This window comes from Epinephelus fuscoguttatus, linkage group LG10 (genome assembly GCF_011397635.1).
Source record: "Epinephelus fuscoguttatus linkage group LG10, E.fuscoguttatus.final_Chr_v1".
Taxonomy (NCBI): Eukaryota; Metazoa; Chordata; class Actinopteri; order Perciformes; family Serranidae; genus Epinephelus; species Epinephelus fuscoguttatus.
The window spans coordinates 30,771,094-30,791,312 of NC_064761.1; the positions used below are offsets into that span (position 1 = coordinate 30,771,094).

General features: G+C 39.0%; 1 protein-coding gene across 1 annotated transcript; it reads right to left on the minus strand.

Annotated features, from left to right (window-relative positions):
• Positions 1-1,078: 1,078 nt before the first annotated feature.
• On the minus strand, positions 1,079-19,737 carry sh3gl1b (SH3-domain GRB2-like 1b). The gene is made up of 9 exons (XM_049588381.1): positions 19,339-19,737; positions 12,718-12,786; positions 10,118-10,190; positions 9,885-10,028; positions 9,463-9,596; positions 9,204-9,362; positions 7,890-7,993; positions 7,588-7,721; positions 1,079-3,941 (listed from the first exon to the last, which is right to left on the minus strand). Exons 1-9 carry the CDS (start codon positions 19,381-19,383, stop codon positions 3,748-3,750), a joined length of 1,056 nt encoding a protein of 351 aa, XP_049444338.1. The 5' UTR covers positions 19,384-19,737; the 3' UTR covers positions 1,079-3,747.
• Positions 19,738-20,219: the final 482 nt, after the last annotated feature.

Sequence of the window (20,219 nt, forward strand, 5' to 3'; positions counted from 1 at the left end):
AAATGTGAATCTCATGGTGGCACTAAAGGAAAAAGTCAGAGGATCACTGCAGTCATTACAGGCCCCCCAAAACAATACTCAGCAGTGTTGGAGCAAAGAAATCCCCTGCTGCACAAAAGGCATTTTACCCCCTAGACCAAAAGAGAAATCTGTAAAACTGTTGACACCTCAAACTGCAAACATTAATGACTCTTTCTGTAATGAATTTTTTGATCCATGGAGGTTTTATATTCGTAAACTTTACTTGAGCCAAAAAAAAGCGATCGAAAAATCTTTATAATGTAAAGTCTGTGAGGGAAGTGTAACCTCATAGGTGGGGCCAGCGGGAGAAACACTACTGCGTATATTCAGAGGGCCCCATATCACAGAAGTAAACCTGGAAGCTGGAAGCTAGAAACTTTTTTTTGCCATTTGCGCCAAGTGAGCATTTCCATTGGACTGAATAGAGGCCATGTTGGCATCCAGTATCTAGTTATTATTATACAGTCATTTGGATTCATCCTCTGGGGAGCATGACTGTGTATACATAAATTTCATGGCAGTCCAGTAAATAGTTGTCCAGTTATTTCAGTCTGACCCATTAAAAACAAAAGAAAATATTTGTAGTAGCCCTTTTAAAAATTTTAAATTCTTGTGCATAAAGCCAGAAGAACATTTCCTTTTATTTTCCTTCTCAGATCATATGTGTCTAAGTTAAACTATGCAGGAATTGTTGGCTTGTAAACAGTATTGCCATCAAATATGAAAGTGAAAGCCCACCACATTTGGAGATTCCTCTGGAGGTGCGCTGCTTACAGTCCTGCACCTGGTCGCTACCTTTTTCCTGTTTCTCCTCTCCTGTCCTGACCTCATGTGTGTGCTGTGCCCAGGAACGCCCCTAACACTGCAAAAATAATAGAAAACACAAGCAGAGGACAGGATCTGTGCAGACATATACGCCAATCGAGAGTAGTTACTTCCGTGTGAGTCTGTACATTTCTTTCCTTTTCGGAAAATCCTGCACAGTATACATTAAAACATAAATTCAAAGCCACGCATAATGTTGTTGGAAGATCTCGCTATTAATATGCAACAAAAACACATTTTTCTTTTTTATTTATTGTAAGAAGGGGAGGGTGGGGGACAAGAAAGAAGCACATACAATAATAAAAGACAAAATATTGTGGTTAAATTCTGTACTCTTACCAAAAGTAAAAAGGCAACTTAAATCTAAAGACATACATGTACAAGGTGTAATATAGGACTACATGCAAAGATTAATTTATATGTTTTAAGGTCTTGTATATAAAAAATAATACTATAGAGAGCCAGAATGATTTAATGCTGTTCCAAAGAGCATTTAAGACTGATTAAACAAATACATAGCCCTTTAAAAAAAAATGAAGAAATCAGTGGGACTTTAGTTTTTTTCAAACATGGATTAAAATCTACATAAAAAACAGTTTCCGCTGGTGGTCTGCTGATCAACTTCACATTAGTACACACAACACATGTCTAGGAAACTGCCTGTAGTGTCAGATATGTGCAGAAATGTGCACACATGCATTTTATCTTTACACATGAAAAGCGCCAATGGCTAGAAATAAAAACCAAAAGTAGAAAAAAATTCTTGACCATATTCTTAAGTTGCTAGGTTAGGTTTTGGTTGCTGGATTAGTTGCGGTACTTTCCCTCCTTTCTTTTCCAAAGGCACTAAAACAAAGCTAGCAAGGACTTTTTTTTTTTTTTTTTTTTATAACAGTGTGATCCAGACAGCACCTCCTACAGCCCTTTAACTTTGCCCTGATCTTGATACAAGCATTGAAATGTAGTAAGATCAGAGATGTAAACATATTAGACAAGGACCAAACTCGGGAGTGGGGGAAGTGTTTGGCAGCATGGAGTGATAGACAAACACAGATAATACGGGGGGAAATGTAGCAGAGATATTACAAGACACTTTTCTCATTCACAATTTTAACTTTTTTTTAGACCTCCAGACAGTTTGAAATCAGCTGGACGGACAGTTTGTTTGGTAAATTTTCATGTTTGGTAACAAAGTTCTCCAAATTCGCCAAAGTGAACAACAGCTTACATTTATTTTTCCCTTGATGTTTTCCCTTTCACTCCAGGTCTTTCCCTCATACTGTACAGTGTATGTTGGATTAGACTCCATCTGCAGGTGTGGACTGCGGTTAAATCCAGAACAAGAACCAGCCTTGTCCAAATAGATTAACTAAACAGGAACGATACCTGTCTACATCTGCCCAACGTACTACTCACAAATAAATCAAGCCATTGTGAATCATCAGAATCACAGGGTCAGAATAAGTTTCAAAGCACAGATGAGTTTCACATTCTCAAAGACACGACGGAAAACAGAAATAGTGGGACACTTAGTGATGAATATGAAAGACTGAGTCGCTGCCAGCAGCGTCATCTATTCAGGCACTGCATGGAGGTAACAGGCGCCTACAACAGGTCAAAAGACCGAATAAAGGAAAGGCTAAACATGCTAAGACAAACAGGCCCAAAACTAAATGAATATATGGCTATATTACAGAATAGTTAGCAGTTTAGCAAACAGGCGCACCGAGCGATATGTTTCTATTGCATTTTATAAAGTTTTTTGGCTCTGTCTCCTCTATTGAACAGACAAGCAGACTAAACAACGTAATAACTCTGCATGTCTACACAACAAACACGCCTGCCTTGAGTGACAAAAAGGTGCAACGTCTGCATTTAACTTTGGGTCTGTGTGTAGCGGTGGAGTAAGTCTTTCACACACACATCAATCTCATCTGAGGACCAAGGTGCAATTACATGTTCTCACATATTCAGTAAGCAGTTCTACTTTAAAGCTACTGTAGTAGGTTGAGACTGAAATAAATCAAATACTGAGAGGACACCACTGTATCAGGCCTGTTGTCTTCTGAAGCTATCAGTGCACAGGTTAGACTCAAATCTAACGAGCATTACAAATAGGCCTAAACCTGAACATGGTGTAAAGCACAAATCTGAGGATAATTTCTGCTCGTTTCTCATTAAAAATGCAAATGCAGTATTTTTTCCTTTTTAATACAAACAACATTTTTAGTCGTGTGTAGTTCCATTTTAGTTTAGGTGAGAGTAATTCTCAGTTTGGCCAGCAGGTGGCATCATGAGATGAGCTCTAGTCCTTCAGGGACACAAACAGTTTTCAGTTTTGAAATGAAGATGATATTCAGCCAAGTTAATTGACACTTACTGTGAGGTTTTGTTTCAAGTTGGCCTCTTCAGCCTGAAACTAACTGTTAAGTTGGTGAGCAACCTGAGTTTTAAACAGACTGCAGTCACACATACAGGATGATATCAATGTCACCCCATCATAAACACCAGATTTAATACAAATTATCTTTATGATATCAGTAATTTCTGTGGTTAAAGGAAATATTGCTTATAAATGTGTCATCAGTTAGTCCTCAGGAAATGTTTCTGACTGCCAGATAACGGGTGATGACACTTAATGTCCGTCTCAGATCCTTTTACCTTTGGGTGGAACAGGTTGATATTCTGGTCTGGACTTTGAAATGTGACCGTCTTCTCCAGAATTCCAGATGACAAAAAGTGCTTGTCTCTGATGGTGACGTTGGAGCTGAAGGTGAAAATGAATGTTCTGCGGACCATCCCTTGGCTTTGCTTTCCTCCCTCTCTACTAATTCTACTTGCTCTCTCCTTTTCCTCCTCCTCTCCATCAGTCTCCTCCTTAACGCTCATGCTCTCTTTCTATTAGTGTGGCAATGGGACGAGGACCTCGACATAGTTGAGAGGGAAGAATCCCGACTGGCTGTTCAGCATGCCCTCGTACCAGTTCTCGTCGATCTGATTGGTTAGAGTGATGATATCGCCCTCGCGGAAGCCCAGCTCGCCCTCGTTCTCTGGCTCAAAGTCATACAGCGCTTTACAGCTCGGCTGCTCTGGGGCTGAGAAAACACAAGGAGAGAAAGAAAGAGGAAGATGAGGACAACATTCAGAATTCTCTAAGACACAGTGAGGATCCACAGCAGTGTCAGTTTCAGGAAAACATTGTCACACTGCACAGGTTAGGCATGTAATCTACTGCATACTGTAGTTCATACTTGTTTATATATGTTAGTATTACATAAGCTCGTGGTGCAGTCAGATCAACTTCAACAAAGCATTGCAAACAAGCTCAAGAGTGCTGACAAGTTGAAACCACAACATCCTCTGACAGCAAGTTTTTGTGTGAATGTCCCCGTCCCTCCCCATCCGACCACCGTTTCCCCCATTTATGCCTTTCTCTGTGACCTCACAAAGATCAGCGGAGGAGAGTGGGGCTCCACACGCGAGACAAACTAGGCTTTTTTGTCTCCTAACAATTTTCTCATTGTATCAACTTAACCCCACAGACTGCTGGGCAGGCTAGAGATGGGGAAAGCTTTGGCCACTAGTTCTCTATGTATTACTCTCACACTGTATCAGTTTACAGAGGCAGAAAAAAATAAGCAATCAATTTGAATCAACTCTGAAGCAAAATAATAATAATTACAATTAAAAACATTTTACTAATTAAAGGTAGGTTAGATCCGAGTACATGCCAATTTGTCATAGTAAAAAGCTTGTAAGCTAGTATGACCCACTTCTCTATCAGTGCTTTTGATGTCTGGTGCTTCTCAAAGTCTTAAAGCTGAATTTCACGGTCATCAAATCCTGCCGAAGGACTTCCAATGTCAAAGATGCTTTGAATTCTACCAAGGACCGAGTCCCTCCTTCAGAGAATTTTCAAGGATGCATGTGTGCATCCTCAGCGGGCATGAAATACCCACAATTTGTTGCGCATGATTAGCCAGAATTGAAGGCTGGGCCTTTTCAATGACACACGTGGTCACTCACTAGCCTGTTCCAATGTGTGCTCATCGAATGCTAGGAAGAAGTCTTGCCTTGCCTCTGTAGGACCCGATTTAGAAGGACCTATCAAAGAAGCATCCTTGAATTTTAGAAGCACTTTCATTCAATTGCCTTAAAGCTATTGGCATTCTTAGTATTCTAGTTAAGTGTCACCAACACCAGCTTCTGAAGGAAATATCAGTCTGTCATCAGTCAATTCAATTCAATTCAATTCAATTCAAATTCGCTTTATTGACATGAAAGTTATAATAACAATATTGTCAAAGCACTTAGAGAATTAATAACATAAAATAAAATAAGTGTAAAAATAGTATAACAACAATAATAGTAATAGTATTAGTAGTAAAAGTAGTAGTAAATAATAGTAATAATAAGTAATAACAAGTGATATATAAAATTTAACATTAAACTATATACATGTATGTGTGTCTGAGGGGGTTGAAGTGTTACATTGTTGTGTTTATGTGTGTGTGTGTGTGTGTGTGTTCATGTGTGTGTGTGTGTTCATGTGTGTGTGTGTGTTCATGTGTGTGTGTGTGTGTGTGTGTTCATGTGTGTGTGTCATCAGTCTTTAGCGGCTAAATGCTCCACTATGTTCACCAGCTAGTCACTAACTTCGTCTGTCTGCGGTTTGGTGCCAAGCAGGTAGCGAACAGTGGGTATTAACAGCTGCCTGCAGCCGCTGAAAATAACAGTACAAGAGTGGTGAGAGTGAACCAAACCAAAGCTGTGAGACGAACAGCTTAACAATAAGCAGAAACTATAAACCTCCGTAGACAAGGGGAGCTGCAAATTCAGGTGATAATTCTCTGTAGGTTCATCACTACAAGCAAACACTTTCACATTATCATTTGATACACTGTTATCATAAAAAATATATAAGCAAAATAGCAATGTCAAGAAAACAGGTGACTTATTTGAGTGATTTCAATATGAATATGTGCTAAAAGCAGCAAGCTACTCCAAAGTCACATCAGTTTTACTCTGTATGGTCTTCAAGATAGTGGGTTAAAAATGATTTGTTTACACATGGACACACATAAACATAGATGACAGGTGATTAATACCACTTGATTCAAAGTAGGTGACCTTATTTCTCTTTATAACAATAAAACTAAATCTGATACTGACTAAAATACCACTACAAATACTGAACAATTGATTATAATTCTAGCACCAGCTGCTTGTTTCTTGAATGTTAGTTATAGGTCAAGTGTGTAAGATTTAGGGGCAAATAATCATTTATGATATTCACAACTGTTTTCATTAATTTATAATCACCTGAAAATAAGCTGCTGTGTTTTCATTACATTAGAATGAGCCATTTATACCTACATACGGAGAGGGCGCTCTTCCACAGAGTCCGCCTTGTAGTTCTAAAGTAGCCCACAAGGGACAAACCAAACACTGGCTCTAAATAGTGCATATGCGTTTTCACGTCGGCCACCAGAGCTCTTCTACAAACCTGACCACACAGGAGAAGTTTCAGTTTTGCAACCTCACTGCTTGATGCCACCAAATTCTACACACTGGACAAAAGCACCTGCTTTACAACTTAATAATTTAGCAATAATAATACTACCTGAAATATTTATTAATATAGCATTTTATAAAGACAAACAAACAACAAGTTTGGAAGTTTGTTGCTTGTTACTCGCACCAACTAGATCCTCATTTATTCTTTTTGAATGTGTAGAATATCCACGTTTAAAGCAATTGTGGATTGAGTCAGTGATCGCAAGGTGTTAAGAACTTTGAGTAAGTCAGGCTGCAGTATCTACAGGTTGTGGATCTCATAAAAACCACAACTACGAACATGCTGTTAATACACGTGCACCATAAACCACCAATTACGTGTCGAATGTGTGAGAAGCAACTATCCTACTTCCTACATTTCACACCAGAAGCTGTGCAAGCATACTGGACCATTTCAACACCGCAAGAATATGTGATGACCCAAAAAAAAAAAAAGGCCCACACAATCTGTGACTCACACAATCTGGGTTTCCGAAAGGACAATGTGGCCAAGTGAAAAAACGGCTCTGATGATATCACAGGAAAGAGGAACAAGGTCAGTTGGAGAAAGGCCAGCCAGATGACAGGACAGGACACACTCTCTCTTACACACGCACACATACACACAAACACCCACACCCCGTGCATAAACAGACGTCCATTTTCTCATTGTAAACAACTGAGTCCATTTGACTCGAATATTTAGTGCACACCACCATTTATACAGCCACATTAAGACTACAGAAAGAGGAGAATTTGTTTCACATATTTGTGCTCAGTGGCACTGATTGGTTGCAGGTCTTGAGCAATAATGTTGGCAATGCGGAGCGTTTTTTCCAGTTTAGTTTCTGTCAGATTTCTAAGGAGTGTGTTCAATGCAGGCATTCTACTTTGGCTAAGTCCATCTTGTGTATGTAGAAACAGCTGGATGTTTTATTGCTGTATGGCAGCTCTTTTCCACAAATCATGCCTGAGAGAGGGTTTATTTTGTTTTGTCAAGACATCATCTGCTCTCTGGTGCAAACAGTACCGTCAGCCACTTCATCATTTTGACATTCATAGTTAGCCAAAATGTGTTTTACTAAAGTGTTCATGGTAAAATAAAATAAAAAAAACCATCAATGTTTACCCTCACTCACAAATGTTTCAGAAATGTGTTTTTAAAGCCCTTCAACTGTTTCTTACCTGAGTTGCGTGAAGGTGGAGGGGCCATCGAAGTTGAGTAGCCGCCATTTGAATGGCTGTCTTCTCCAAAGTCAAAGATAGGTTTGGGTTTAGGTGTGTATTCACGTCTTGGTCGAGACTGAGCATCATTCATCCTATTCAAAAAGATAAGTTCTACATTTCAAAACTTCCACAATAATTACAAACTAATGTTAGAAGTTACTGTGACTGAACCAGAAGGAGAAAAGCTCCAATCAGAAAGCTGCACAGTTAGATACACCACACAGTATGCTATTAGTGCATGTCTGGTCTCATTACTGCACCTGTCTCTGAGTTTGTCAGACAGCTCCTCCAGCACCTGTACAGCCTGTCTGTGGTACTGCAGCTGGGACTCCACCAGGGATGAGAGCTGGCTCACCTGCTCTATCTACACACACACACACACACACACACACACACACACACACACACACAAACACAGAAGATGTTACTTTGCTTAAGTTCTTGCCAATCCAATGGATAAACAGTTCAATATTCTGCACTATAAATAACACCGTTTGTAAAAACCCCAGTGACAGCATGTGGGCATATACTGCACCTTAGGGATTCACGATCATGAAGCTAATGTGTGGTAAATAATTAATATTAGTTTGACAACATAATCTTTACTCATGGTCCACTTTCTCTGAAACATTTAACCTCAACTGATTCTAGTGAGTAGACCCTAATTTAGATTATTTTGTCTAAGCACTATACCCAACATCAGAAATGATCTGTCCCGCTCAAATTTACAGATACATAGTGTTTAAATGATCATAGGGAACAACCTAAAAAGAGGCTGGATCTACAGAACTAACAAGAAATGTGGAACAGATGCACTTCCTCCAGGTAACACTAGTCATATTTACACTGTTAACCTGTCTTCAGCATTATAACTAAACAACAAAAGGCTGTGCTGTCATATAACAAAACACACAATTCAACATAAATCTAGATGAAGTCCAACGTGCACCCTAAGCTGTTTTGTTCTCTATGCCTCTTCACCTACAGGTGTGCACACCTGCAGTTACAGGGCAAACAAATGCTTTAATTTCAAAACCCAAAATCAAACAGTTATTAAATGGAAACTGCTATTTAAAGACGTGTTTATCTCGAGTGTGAGTGTTGGCTGAACACCTTTACAGGTGTAACTATTGCCGTGTTTGTCCTATGGGTGTGTATTTAACAGCAGAAAAGTGGAGCTCATTGTAGGTCCACAACAAAGCACTCATGAAATGTTTCACATGATATGGCAGCACCAATTAATGTCACAAGACAGCCCAGGCTGAAAATAATTGTGGTTACCATTTGAAATGTTGTCTTTGATATGCTTTAATGGGGGCTTTTTTTATTACTGTAAGGACATACAGCAATATAAAGTATAGTAAAGATTATTGGTGCTTGAAAGGCTGTATTTTTAGTATGTGTATTTAATGTATTTAATGTATTTAAGTGTTCTGTGTTCAAAGCTATATGCTAAGACCCCTAACTTTTGGATGTAATTACCCCTTTCATTTTAAAGATGGACTGCACAATGCTGATGCTTCGGAGGACAGACACACATACAATGCACTGAACAGTAACAAATCAGTCCTCACGTCAGTCTCCAGCAGGTTGTACATGCTCGTCTCAGCCACTTCCTTTGACTCGTGAAACTTCTCCAGGGCCTGTCGAAGCTCCTCGTCTGGAATCTTACCCTGACGCTTTTTCTTATAATCATAGTCCAAGCGACGGCCTTCCAGCTTCTTCAGGTGATGCTGAGGTGGTAAACATTGTTGGTTACGGAGGTGGCACGGAAGTGATCACCATCTTGTTTTAAATTTAACATAATTTGAAGAAATTATCTTGTCGATGTACCTGAATCTCTCTGAGGTCCTTGTCACAGAGCCCTTGCAGTGGATCGATAAAGTTCTGTTTAACATCGATATCTAGAGAGTCTTTGACTTCTGCCAATCTTTTCATGGCCTCTCCAACATCCACTAGCGCGCCGCCTGAGCCACACAGACAGAGATTGATAGTTTTGTGATATAGTAGATTTATAGTGTTGTACCAAAGAATCATATCTCCATCAGAACACACATAAAGTAACAGATAGTATCTAATAAAAACACACAGAGACACAAACACAATACTTTAAACAGTCAAAGCATTTGGGTGCAGTCTATCAGTCAGCATACCACACATACACAACCATGTACAACCAAAAACCCATAATAACAAACTCCAACATTTCTGTGCCAGGAGTTTATGGTCTCTCTCCACACACACACATATCTTACCAAAGTTAGTGTCCTCTCCGAGGTCCCGTCCATACTTGCTCATACATTCCCCAAGCAACCCCTCGGCCTGAGGGTAGCCTGGGTTCTTCACCTGACCGCGGATCTTAGACATGGTGTTCAACATGGACAGTTTGGCCCGTGATGCTACAAAGGGGAATTAAAATAAGTGTCATCAGTCATCAGAACAGTTCAAACTGTTCCAATAAATACACTAAAAGTGGTTTTCTTCTCACCTGGGTTGGGCTGAAGGTACTCTGATGTTTTGGAAATTACCTCCACTACTGCTTTACTGGTCACATCTACTTTCTACAAAACACAGCACGTACACACACACATAAGTCAGTGTACAACAGAGCTGCTGTAATCACACAACTAAATGACAGGCAAATGAGGTGCGTGGTTAAACCATCTGTTAACCACTGCCTGCTTATTGGTATATACACATGAACTACTTTAAAAGTACAGTGAGTTATTTTTCTTCCCATGAATTTTGCATACAGTGCATACTATAGTGACAAGGGCCACTACATGCTGGTGTGACTAAGCCTGAAAGCGGAATGCTGTATTAAAAGGTATACTGTAAACGCACTCCCTGGCGAGAGTGAAAGTAAAAATCAACCCCAGATTCACTCTTGTTTGGCATTCTACCTCACTATATTTGGGGTTTTTTTGGCGCTGTGTTTCTTGGATTGCCTACTGCTTATAGTCTGTCACTGGGTTGCTAACTTTTTATTAAGCCCCAACCTCACCTGAGCACTGTGGAGGTCAACGCCAATAAATGTACCAAGCACAGGAAATAAGAATGTAAGAAAATACAGGCAGAGGGTAGCGTCTTTGCAGAAAAACACACCGCCACACACTAGTACTTCATAAAACATGATTGCAAGGGATTACTTCTGTATGTTTCTGTACAATCCTGCATAGCGTGCCTTTAAGCACTCCTATCATCCCTTTATGTTGGAATTATTCATATTGTTGATGATGAACATTAAAAAATGTAAACTAGGGCTGCAACAATTTTCATAATGAATTAATACTATGATTATGCCGTTAACTTTTTCCAAGATCAAAACGTGATGTCAAAAAGTGTTTTTCTGCCCAAAAGTCCAAAATCCAAAGATATTCAATTTAGTACTGTATTAGAAGACCAAGAAAACCAGCAAATATTCACATTTGAGAAACTGGAAACAGTGAATTTTGACATCTTTGAAAAAAAAAAACATTGGAGGCAAGAGATCCTGGATGAAAACAGTGTTTTCATGCACTGGTCAATTTTGAGATTTTGGGTGATATTTTTTACTCTGTAACATGTCTTCTTTCAGACTAGAGCAAAGTAGTTTTCCAAAATACACACTGAGGTGTTTATTTGAGTTCAGATACCTATTCTGAAAATGTCTGCTTGAAGGACATATTTAGGCAAGGCGAGGCAGCTTTGTTTGTATAGCACATTTTGTACACCAGGGCAATTCAAAGTGCTTTAAAGGGCAATAAAATGTGAAACATAACAAAGGATGAACAGATTTACAATAAAAGAGTAAGGAAAAACAAGATTACAGAAGTCAATTACTTCATGATTTACAATTTAAAAAAAAAAAAAAATCACCATTAAAAATAGCAAAAGTGCAGACACGAGATGCAAAGATAAAATGAGTATTTAACGTGATTTAAAAATAAGTTTGCAGTCATTACAGGGTGGAGTAGGAAGTGTAAAAAAGGAATGTTTTTAGCTTTGACCTAAAACTGGTCAGAGTCCGGGCTTGTCCAACATCATCCGGTTATTCCAGGTTTGTCCTGCATGATAACAAAATGCTGCTTCACCATGTTTTGTTCTGACTCTTGGGACGGTCAATAGGCCGGCCCCAAAATGGCCTTAGATTTAATTAGATAATGCCTCAATTGCATGTTTAAACATAAACATTCAGAAAACCTTGTAATACAGAAAAGTAATTATCATAATGTAAATAATCAACTGGGGAAGTTTTATAGTGTGCTATCTCTTAGTTAATCTTTTTGCCATAGTGTCTTAACTTTTGCTTAAAAATGTATGGTATTTTACAACACATATCTTTAGAGGATATTTTCTAAAAATGTGTTTTTTTTGCTCATACTCTGAGACAAAAATCTCAACTTTAGTAGCCACTGCATATGCCAGACTTTCTGGTTTTATTCCCGTCTATATTCTGAAGGTTTTTACAGAGGGATTTATTAATATATCTTTCATAGCCTGGTTTATACAACAATTTATTCCTAAAAACACGGCAAAAATTGTTTTTATGGCTGCTGGCAGTATTTATTGATTTAAGGAGTGATGAAATGAGATATCCGAAACGGTCTCTGTAAAAACCTTTGACTTTAATATAACAAAACCACTAAACAAGAATTTTAAACCCAGATTTTGTTCTGGAAATTCAAGCAAATTTGTGCATATTTAATTAGATAATGCACACATTTGCATATTTCAACATAATATTCAGAAACTTGTAATATAAAAATAACTGTCTTGATCTAAGTAATCAATTGGGGAAGTTTCATGGCGATATCTATTAGTTAAAAATTCACCTGAGGTGTCTTCCCTTCATCAATTATCAAAATATTGCTGATTGATTTGTTGTTTTTGATGTCACACACACAGTTTTAAAGGATTTAATAAAATTTGAGGTCAGAATTTTGTTCTCAACTTGCAGAGGATGGTGTATTGCTTTCGTTCTTCATGGTGTAAACATCAAGAGCGAACACAGCAGTATGTTTGTTTACTGAGTGTAAAACCAATCAGGCCTGTAGCTTCGGCCAAGGATGTTTCTCTTTTAAGACCACACAAAGATGCCTCTCTTACCCGTTCCAAGTCTCTGAAGTCATCATCTAGTTTGGTTCCTTCAGCACCTCCGACTTTCTCGCTTACCATCTAGAGGGAGAGAGAGGGGAAATGAGAGGGAAAGACAGAAAGAGCGCTAATTCATTAATGCTGCTCACAAGGTTTTCATTTGAGAGGCGAAACAAACATAAGCTCATCTCTAAATTACACATCCACAGGCCTGCTGTGTAGAAAATGCAATAATTAACATTAATATGTATGGAGCACTGTGTACAAATCCAACCTTTAACCTAACTCATCAGGTGACTTTACATTTTTAGAATTAGAGTAACAGATAACGGTGTACCACAAAGAACAACAACGCAAGCAGCGTTATGCAATCCATTTTGTTTACAATTGGCACAGTGAAGAAATGTTACCAGCTAACTCTGTTGCTTTTATTTCAATAAAGACAACATGCTTTAACTTAAGCAGACTGATTGAAAGCATATGTTTTCCAAGTGAGATCTCTCGGCATGTTTTTAGGTCACAGACATAAGACTAAGAAATAGAAAACAGTCCCCTTCATGTGCATGTACAGTAAGTGTTTCTGTAAATAATTCTTGGCTAATTCCTTAAATTGAGAGCAGGATTTGTGCTTTTTCAAAGACAAAAGTCAGTCAAAGAGGACTGGAAAATTAATTAAACGGTTACTCTGGCTTTGTAATGAGTCTCTACTGCTGTGACTTCAAGATACTTAAAAGCTTGACTGCTGTGTCTGTGAACTACATGGTTCCCTATCTGACTTTCTTCAAGTGGAATGGGCAGAAAAAACAACCCCCATCACTACCAGGAAGATAATAAAACTGGCATGCAACAGTGCTTGGTTGCAGAGTAACTTGGAGACCTATTGTGCAAAGACAAAAGCAAACCACAATTACTACTTTTACTCAGGGTTTATGCCATGATTCTAGTCGAAATGCTGCACGACACTTTTGTATTATTAAAACTTGTGTCACCAGGATCAGGGTGTATTAAATGTTTTGCACAGGAATGTATCTTGTGCACTGACGTTTTGAGGGAAGTTCTATCAACCCTGATGTTAATGTTTAATTATTTCAACTACAGTGTGAACAAAGGAAGCATTTTAACGGTCTGGATAGTTAATTAAACACGACAAAACAGGCCCTGAAAGAGGGATAAATAATCAGAAATCATTTGTACGATTTTTAATTTCATTTTCAGATGATCTTCTCAGGTGGTGTAGCTCTTTGAACTGGTTTGTTAGACATATTCGACCCTTTAGTTAGGAGATTATGCATTCATATTCACTCCTCTGTGGTAGGACAACGGCAGTTTGAGTCATTTCCTACATGACTCAAACCGCTGTTCGTTATTACTGGAATTACCATGAATTTCTGGGTCTGAGGGAAATGCTTATGTAAAGACTATTGTGTAGTCACAAAAGGTTTAAATCAAAGCTTTAGGTATAGAGCTTTAACAGGGTTTTTTTAATCTATTATCTGTTCTTCTAGCCAACATAATAGACATCATAGATAATCTTTCCTGAGCAGTGGCTGACTGATGTTTGCTTAACAGTCTGGGATCTTCAAGTACTGCTGAATCTCTGCAGTATGCGGAGAGCACATGACAGGGGGCCTTGGGGGATCCAGGTCACAAGTAAAGACACAGCTTCGACTCTCAGTCTACTTAGCTTTTGACTCCCTACCTTAGAGTAAAGATTGCAGTCTGCAGTTCTAAATCTTTGCTATCTTTCCTGACACCCTAGCCTGCCTTAAAAGACATTTAGGGATGTTGAATTTATTTCATGACAGGGTATATCACTACTATTGTAGCAAGTCAGTAACTTGAAATATTCGTCTTGTTCTGATTTTGGGAGGCTAAGTGATTTGTTGCACTAAATAATTCATTTTTTCCTCTATGAATGAATCAAGTTCTCATGCCAGTGTAACATTATTATTTACATGCACACAGGCTCAAAAGAACGAAGCCCAAAAACATCCACAAAAGGTTACCATCTGGGAGTTTTGGTGTAAACACTCAGAGGGATCAGTCTGCAACAGGTATCCCTTTCATCATAATAACTGGGTATTTAAGCTACTACTACTCAGTTAAGTGCTACTCACAAAGCCTAGTTCAAGATCTTGTTTGGCTTCAGATGGTTTGAAGATTGCTACACCCAGAAAGTTGACTTATACAGAGGCCTGGGGCCTGTATCACGAAGGGAGATCAACCTTTCCTGGGTTACCCAGACCTATCCTGGGTTGACTAACCCTAACAATGGCAATCAGGATATTCGGTATCACGACGCTGGATATCAACTTGGTAACTCAACCCAGGGTTGCTTTATCAAGAGCCGTGAACGCGCACGCAGCGAACCAATCACAATCATGAGAGAAGCGCAGCGTCACTGAGCGTCCTCACAGAGCGCTGTGTGTGAGGAAAAAAAAGTATTTCTCGTGAGGATCATTCTACTAAAATATGAGGAGAAAAGCAACATTACAGAAAAGGCCAACAACGTGGCAGCTGCAGGAGGAGGAAACATGCGTGGCAACACATAATGGGATGAATAATGTTTAGTTTTAGTTTAGATTAGTTTATTTGCACATAATGTTAAAAACAGACAGTATAAATTTACAAGATTAAAAAAAGAAAAGTGCCGGAGAGGTCAGAAGCCACTAAAACTTATCAAAGAAATTCCCCTGTCAAAACATCAATGAAATCACATAATAGAGAAGAAAAAAAATGGGTAAGGAAAGAAGAAATAGAGGAGGAGAGAGGGAAAAATCAAGACAAAACAAGGTAGCAAATACAATTATGTGTAGGTTAAATTACTCATCACTGGTTCAAGTAGCTACAGTACCTGTGCCTGTACATCTGACACTGATCACACCCTTGAATCCCATGAAATCAATGCTGCGCAGATGAATTGCGTGTATTACAATTATCGTCTAACATTGCGTCTGATAAATTGGTCTTCTTTGTCCTAACGTTATATATGCTACAATAAAGCTTAAAGCTGACGCCACAATTAAATCATATCAACACCAAAGTGATAGTCTGAATAAAATCATCCTGATATTGAGCTGTGTTAGAAATTAACAGCTGCGCAAAAATATACCTAGTCTCCCTCTTTAAAAAAAACAAAACAAAAAGGAAAATCCCTCAAACACCATGAAGTGTACACATGATAGGCTACTTTCCACATTTCCAGCAGCAAAGCTGTCAGTTAGGCCCATTATCTTTAACAGGGATCATTTCCTCCAACAACAAAAAAATGTTGGCACTAATTAATGGTGCTATTAAGTGTCCATAAATTATCAGTTTCTTTCTTATGAAGGGGTGGGATGAAATTTTGACTTCTTTCCACTCCTTTTTGAGCAATCTTTTCATTGTCTGCTGTTGTTGCTTTCTTTTCTTTTTTAATGTTCAAAATAAACTTTCAAATCAAAATCAATCAAATGAATTAAATTTCCCATCATGACTGGGCTGCATTTCTGTCAGCGGAGTCATTTTTTTCCAAACAGCTGATTGGCCAGTGGGTGGTGCTTTTTATAGGATCAGATTCAACCCTGAACTTACCCTGCTCCAGAGCAGGATAGCCGTTCAGAGTAAGTTGCCATGGTGATCTACCCCGATAAGAACTGAACTGGCTTCGTGAGTTCCCTCGCTAAGACATTAATCCTGCTTCGTGATACAGGTCCCTGGTTACCAAATGGGTAGAGGGAGAAAGAGGACAAGTGGTGGTCTAATGCAGATCATATTGTTTTCTAACAGCATTTGAAAAATCAGCTGGTAAACAGCAGTTGGCAGGGAAAACCATTAATTTCAGTGGGTTATTTTTGCTACACAACAAAACTGTCTCTTTTTTTTTTTTTGTCAAAGCCATCATTCATGATAAAGAAATGTAAGCCCAGAATATAAAGGATTAAAGAAGAAAGCCCATTTTATAGCTGCAACATTGTGTCTAGAATTCATGAGAAATAGGTCAGTGAGGTTACAGATCAAAGCTCGATATACAAAGAGAGCTCGGGCACCACAGTATCTGAGCATATACCACATTTCAAGCGGAAACTATGTTACTGTGATCAGATATAAAAAGTGTAAAGACTCAGCAGCCTCTCTGGTGATACTTCAGAATCTGGCTTGTACTATGTACATCAACAGACCTTAGCAAGAGTCCAATCAGGAATGGTGCCAAGGCTTTAAAATAATTTCCCACTTTACTGCATTTAAAATTCAAGATGCAACTCTCTCCTGGTTCTTTCCAATAAATCAGTAAGCATACACAATCACTGCAGTCTTTCACCAGCACCTGTATTGTGGCTCAATCTAGATTAAAAGTAATAATTTCCTTGGTGGGGATTACATTGCGGACTGATTATCACTCCTATAAATGGGGATTAATCCCAGATGAAGGCTGCGGCAAACACTGATCTACGGTGGGGCAGAAACAGCAAGGCCGCATTCACGCCTGCTTTAAAAAATCCAGCCCTCTGATTCATTTCAGTGGAGCTAGTCCATAACTGCAGCAGGGGTGTCAGTGCATAAAGATTCAGCACACACTCCTGGTGGATTACTGTGCAATGTGAACGCTGTATTTCTACAGTTTACCTCCTAACTGTCATGATGAAAGACAGGTTACATCTTCTTATAGATTACAGATTTGATGCTTCTTCCAGTTAATGTTAAAAGTTTAATAAGAGAGGTAAAAATAACTCCTTGATATCACAATTTATACTGTGGCTACTCTGAAGTCTTGAAATTGGTTGGCTGACATTATTTTCTGGTAGCTGAATAGTATAACTGGACACATCTGCACAGGTGTTTGTACTAGCATTAAACTCAAGGCAAGGACATCAACAGTGATGCTTATCTGCAGAGCTTGGAGCTGCTGTTATGTGTTTAATAAACAAAAACACATAAATTCAAATGAGTTTGATATTTGCTTCCCTTCAGCTAGTTTTTGCATCTTTTTGCATTTGCGTCACCCACTACAAACATGAAACAGATAACTTGTTGGGTATTATCGCTTACTTAACCTTTAGATATCCTCCATGTTTGCATAACTGTTTATTTGCAACTGTAACTCGAAGCACTGGAGAACCAGAAGACTTCTAACTACGTCAGTGCATAAATAAACTTGATAAACTGCACACATATTGTTAAAAAAAACACACAAAAAAAGAGCTGTTGAATATTGTCTAAATCTGTCATCTCCATTCAGGACTAACAATCACTCACACTCTAATTTCTATTACTGTGATGTTGTTTGTGTTTTAACTGTCCTCAGACTGTCAAGTTTTTTAAGATTTAGTGTTGAGAGTAATTCTTAGAAAAACAGGGAAGCAGAGGCAGTAAAAGAGAAAAACAAGGATGTGTGAGCTACAGGACACAGATATCATTTCCACGGCCAACTTCCTGCATGCCTCCAGTGAAGAAAATCTGAGCTATGTCAAGTGTTATTGACTCTCATGGAGATTTTGGCAAGAAAAGGAGCTGCATTGCAGTCAAATAAAGGGGAAGGCCACTCTTTCCTCCTCCTTCTCTGCATCATTCCCTGGGCCACTTTCTTGTGCGCTAATCCACTTAATATCCCTCAAACACCTTTAGTTTTCACTTGCATTACAGCCAGTGCCAACAGCCGTGACATGACAGCTTCTAAGTCGTGTTATTTTTCCTCACAACCAAACCAACAGGGATATGAGTCTGTTCCTGAAAGGAAGCTGGGGCAGAAACCAAATGTCTTTCCTGCTTAGATCAGCAGGGGTAGGAAGAAAAGAGACTCACAAAAAAAATCTTTTTAACCGTCCCCGCCCATGACTAAGAGAGCTGGCCAAAATTAAAAACATTCACACCAAGGTTCAGACAGTAAAAGACAGTAACTCTTTTATATGTCCATTAAAGGCAGTGGCTTTCTGCTGCAATAGCATTTTTCATGTCTCCCCTCAGTTGCCCTACATATTGATTTGTCTCACTAAACAAAAGACTGAAGAAAACACAGCTGGAAAATAGGTAACTGGGTCTCCACTGCAAAGGAGCATGCCTGAAACCTAATGTTGACTGCCTCACAAAGGGATGGCTCTTACACTGAATAAATAAAACTGTTAACTTTTAGTGTCAGTGCTGTCTTGGTTTATATTGCACGACATTTCTGTGAATTGTTTTTTAGTCTAAAGAGCTGTGAGTCACCCGGAGAGTCCCTTAGGCAAACAGAGCTAATGTTTACCACAGGATGTGTACTTTCTGAATCTGAATTGAAAAAAAAAAAAAAAAAACCCACATAAAATGTAAACTAACCTACATGTAAACCACCAACGGCACAATAATGCCAGTTAGCATTAGCTTAAGTTAGTTAGCTTAAGTTAGTTAACGTTAGTTCAACTAGCGTTAATGCAGAAACATGTCCGAGAGATGCTCATTAACGTTAGCTATAAAAGAACACAAAGTGCCGACTAAAAATAACCGTGACATTTTCCACACTGACACAAAGCATTTCAAACGTCTACCCAGTCCACACACTTACAGCCACATTAACAAAGCGTTATTAACATTAGCCAACTATAAACCGCTAGCTAACAATGCTACATGAGGCTAGCTGCTACATGACAGTTGCTAACTAGAAAGAAAAGTTTTGCAAACCTGGCTGGCTTTATAAAACTGCTTCTTCAAGCCCGCTACCGACATCTTGAACCCCGGCTGTCGTCAACTTCCAACGAAGGTGTTAAATAGGTCACGATATAACTAAAGTTAGCGATACAGTTTGTTAGAAAAGGGGCCAGTGCAGAAATGTGTAGGAGGAATCATAGGACAGCACAGCCGTCACTCCAAGTCGGGACACGCCAACTGACCACGTCCACGTCGAGGCTGATGGTTCCCACTGTCACAGCAGATAACGGAGCGAAGTGTGCTAAATCCGCCCAAATATTATTCCTCAAACTACTGAAGCAAGCAGACACAATCTAGGGCGCGGGCTTTACGGTAAACGGAGCACCAAATCTGCACCAGCCACTTTGAAGAAATCAGTTTGCCGAGTTTAGATAGTAGACCAGTATGGAGGCTTATCTTAGCGCACACCGCCCCCTGCTGGATGCAGCAGGTACACACCCGTCTGTCTGCTGCAGGATTTACAAGCCAGATGTTCCCATCCTCAGGCAATATACCCTGTTTGCAGCTTTTATATGTCTGAATACACAAAGGCAGATTTAGATTAAGTTTTCCTAATTTGCAGAAGTACATTAAATTACATTATTATACATATATGATGGCTTGAAACACAGCTGGATTGATTTGCTACAGTGCCCCAGGGCAAAACATAAGCAGCTGGGCCCCTATAATAACCCCTTTCCTTCAACTCACTGTGCAGCCTGTGCAGTTTTTTTCTATACTGGAATGTTACCTTACTGGAGAATAGCTGTGTAGCAATTTTGAGCATGTATTTTAAGGGGAACATAACCACCAAGAATCCAAGTATGTTATATCTATGGCCGAGGAAAGCTCAATCCATATTTGTGAACATGAGC

Bases quoted from the DNA above. Each gene is read 5' to 3' on its own strand.
- sh3gl1b (XM_049588381.1), bottom strand. From the start codon at position 19,383: ATGTCGGTAGCGGGCTTGAAGAAGCAGTTTTATAAAGCCAGCCAG. The intron at 10,029-10,117 runs GTGAGAAGAAAA...TCCCCTTTGTAG, and splicing joins GTACCTTCAGCCCAACCCAG to CATCACGGGCCAAACTGTCC. The intron at 9,597-9,884 runs GTAAGATATGTG...TGTGTGGCTCAG, and splicing joins CGGAGAGGACACTAACTTTG to GCGGCGCGCTAGTGGATGTT.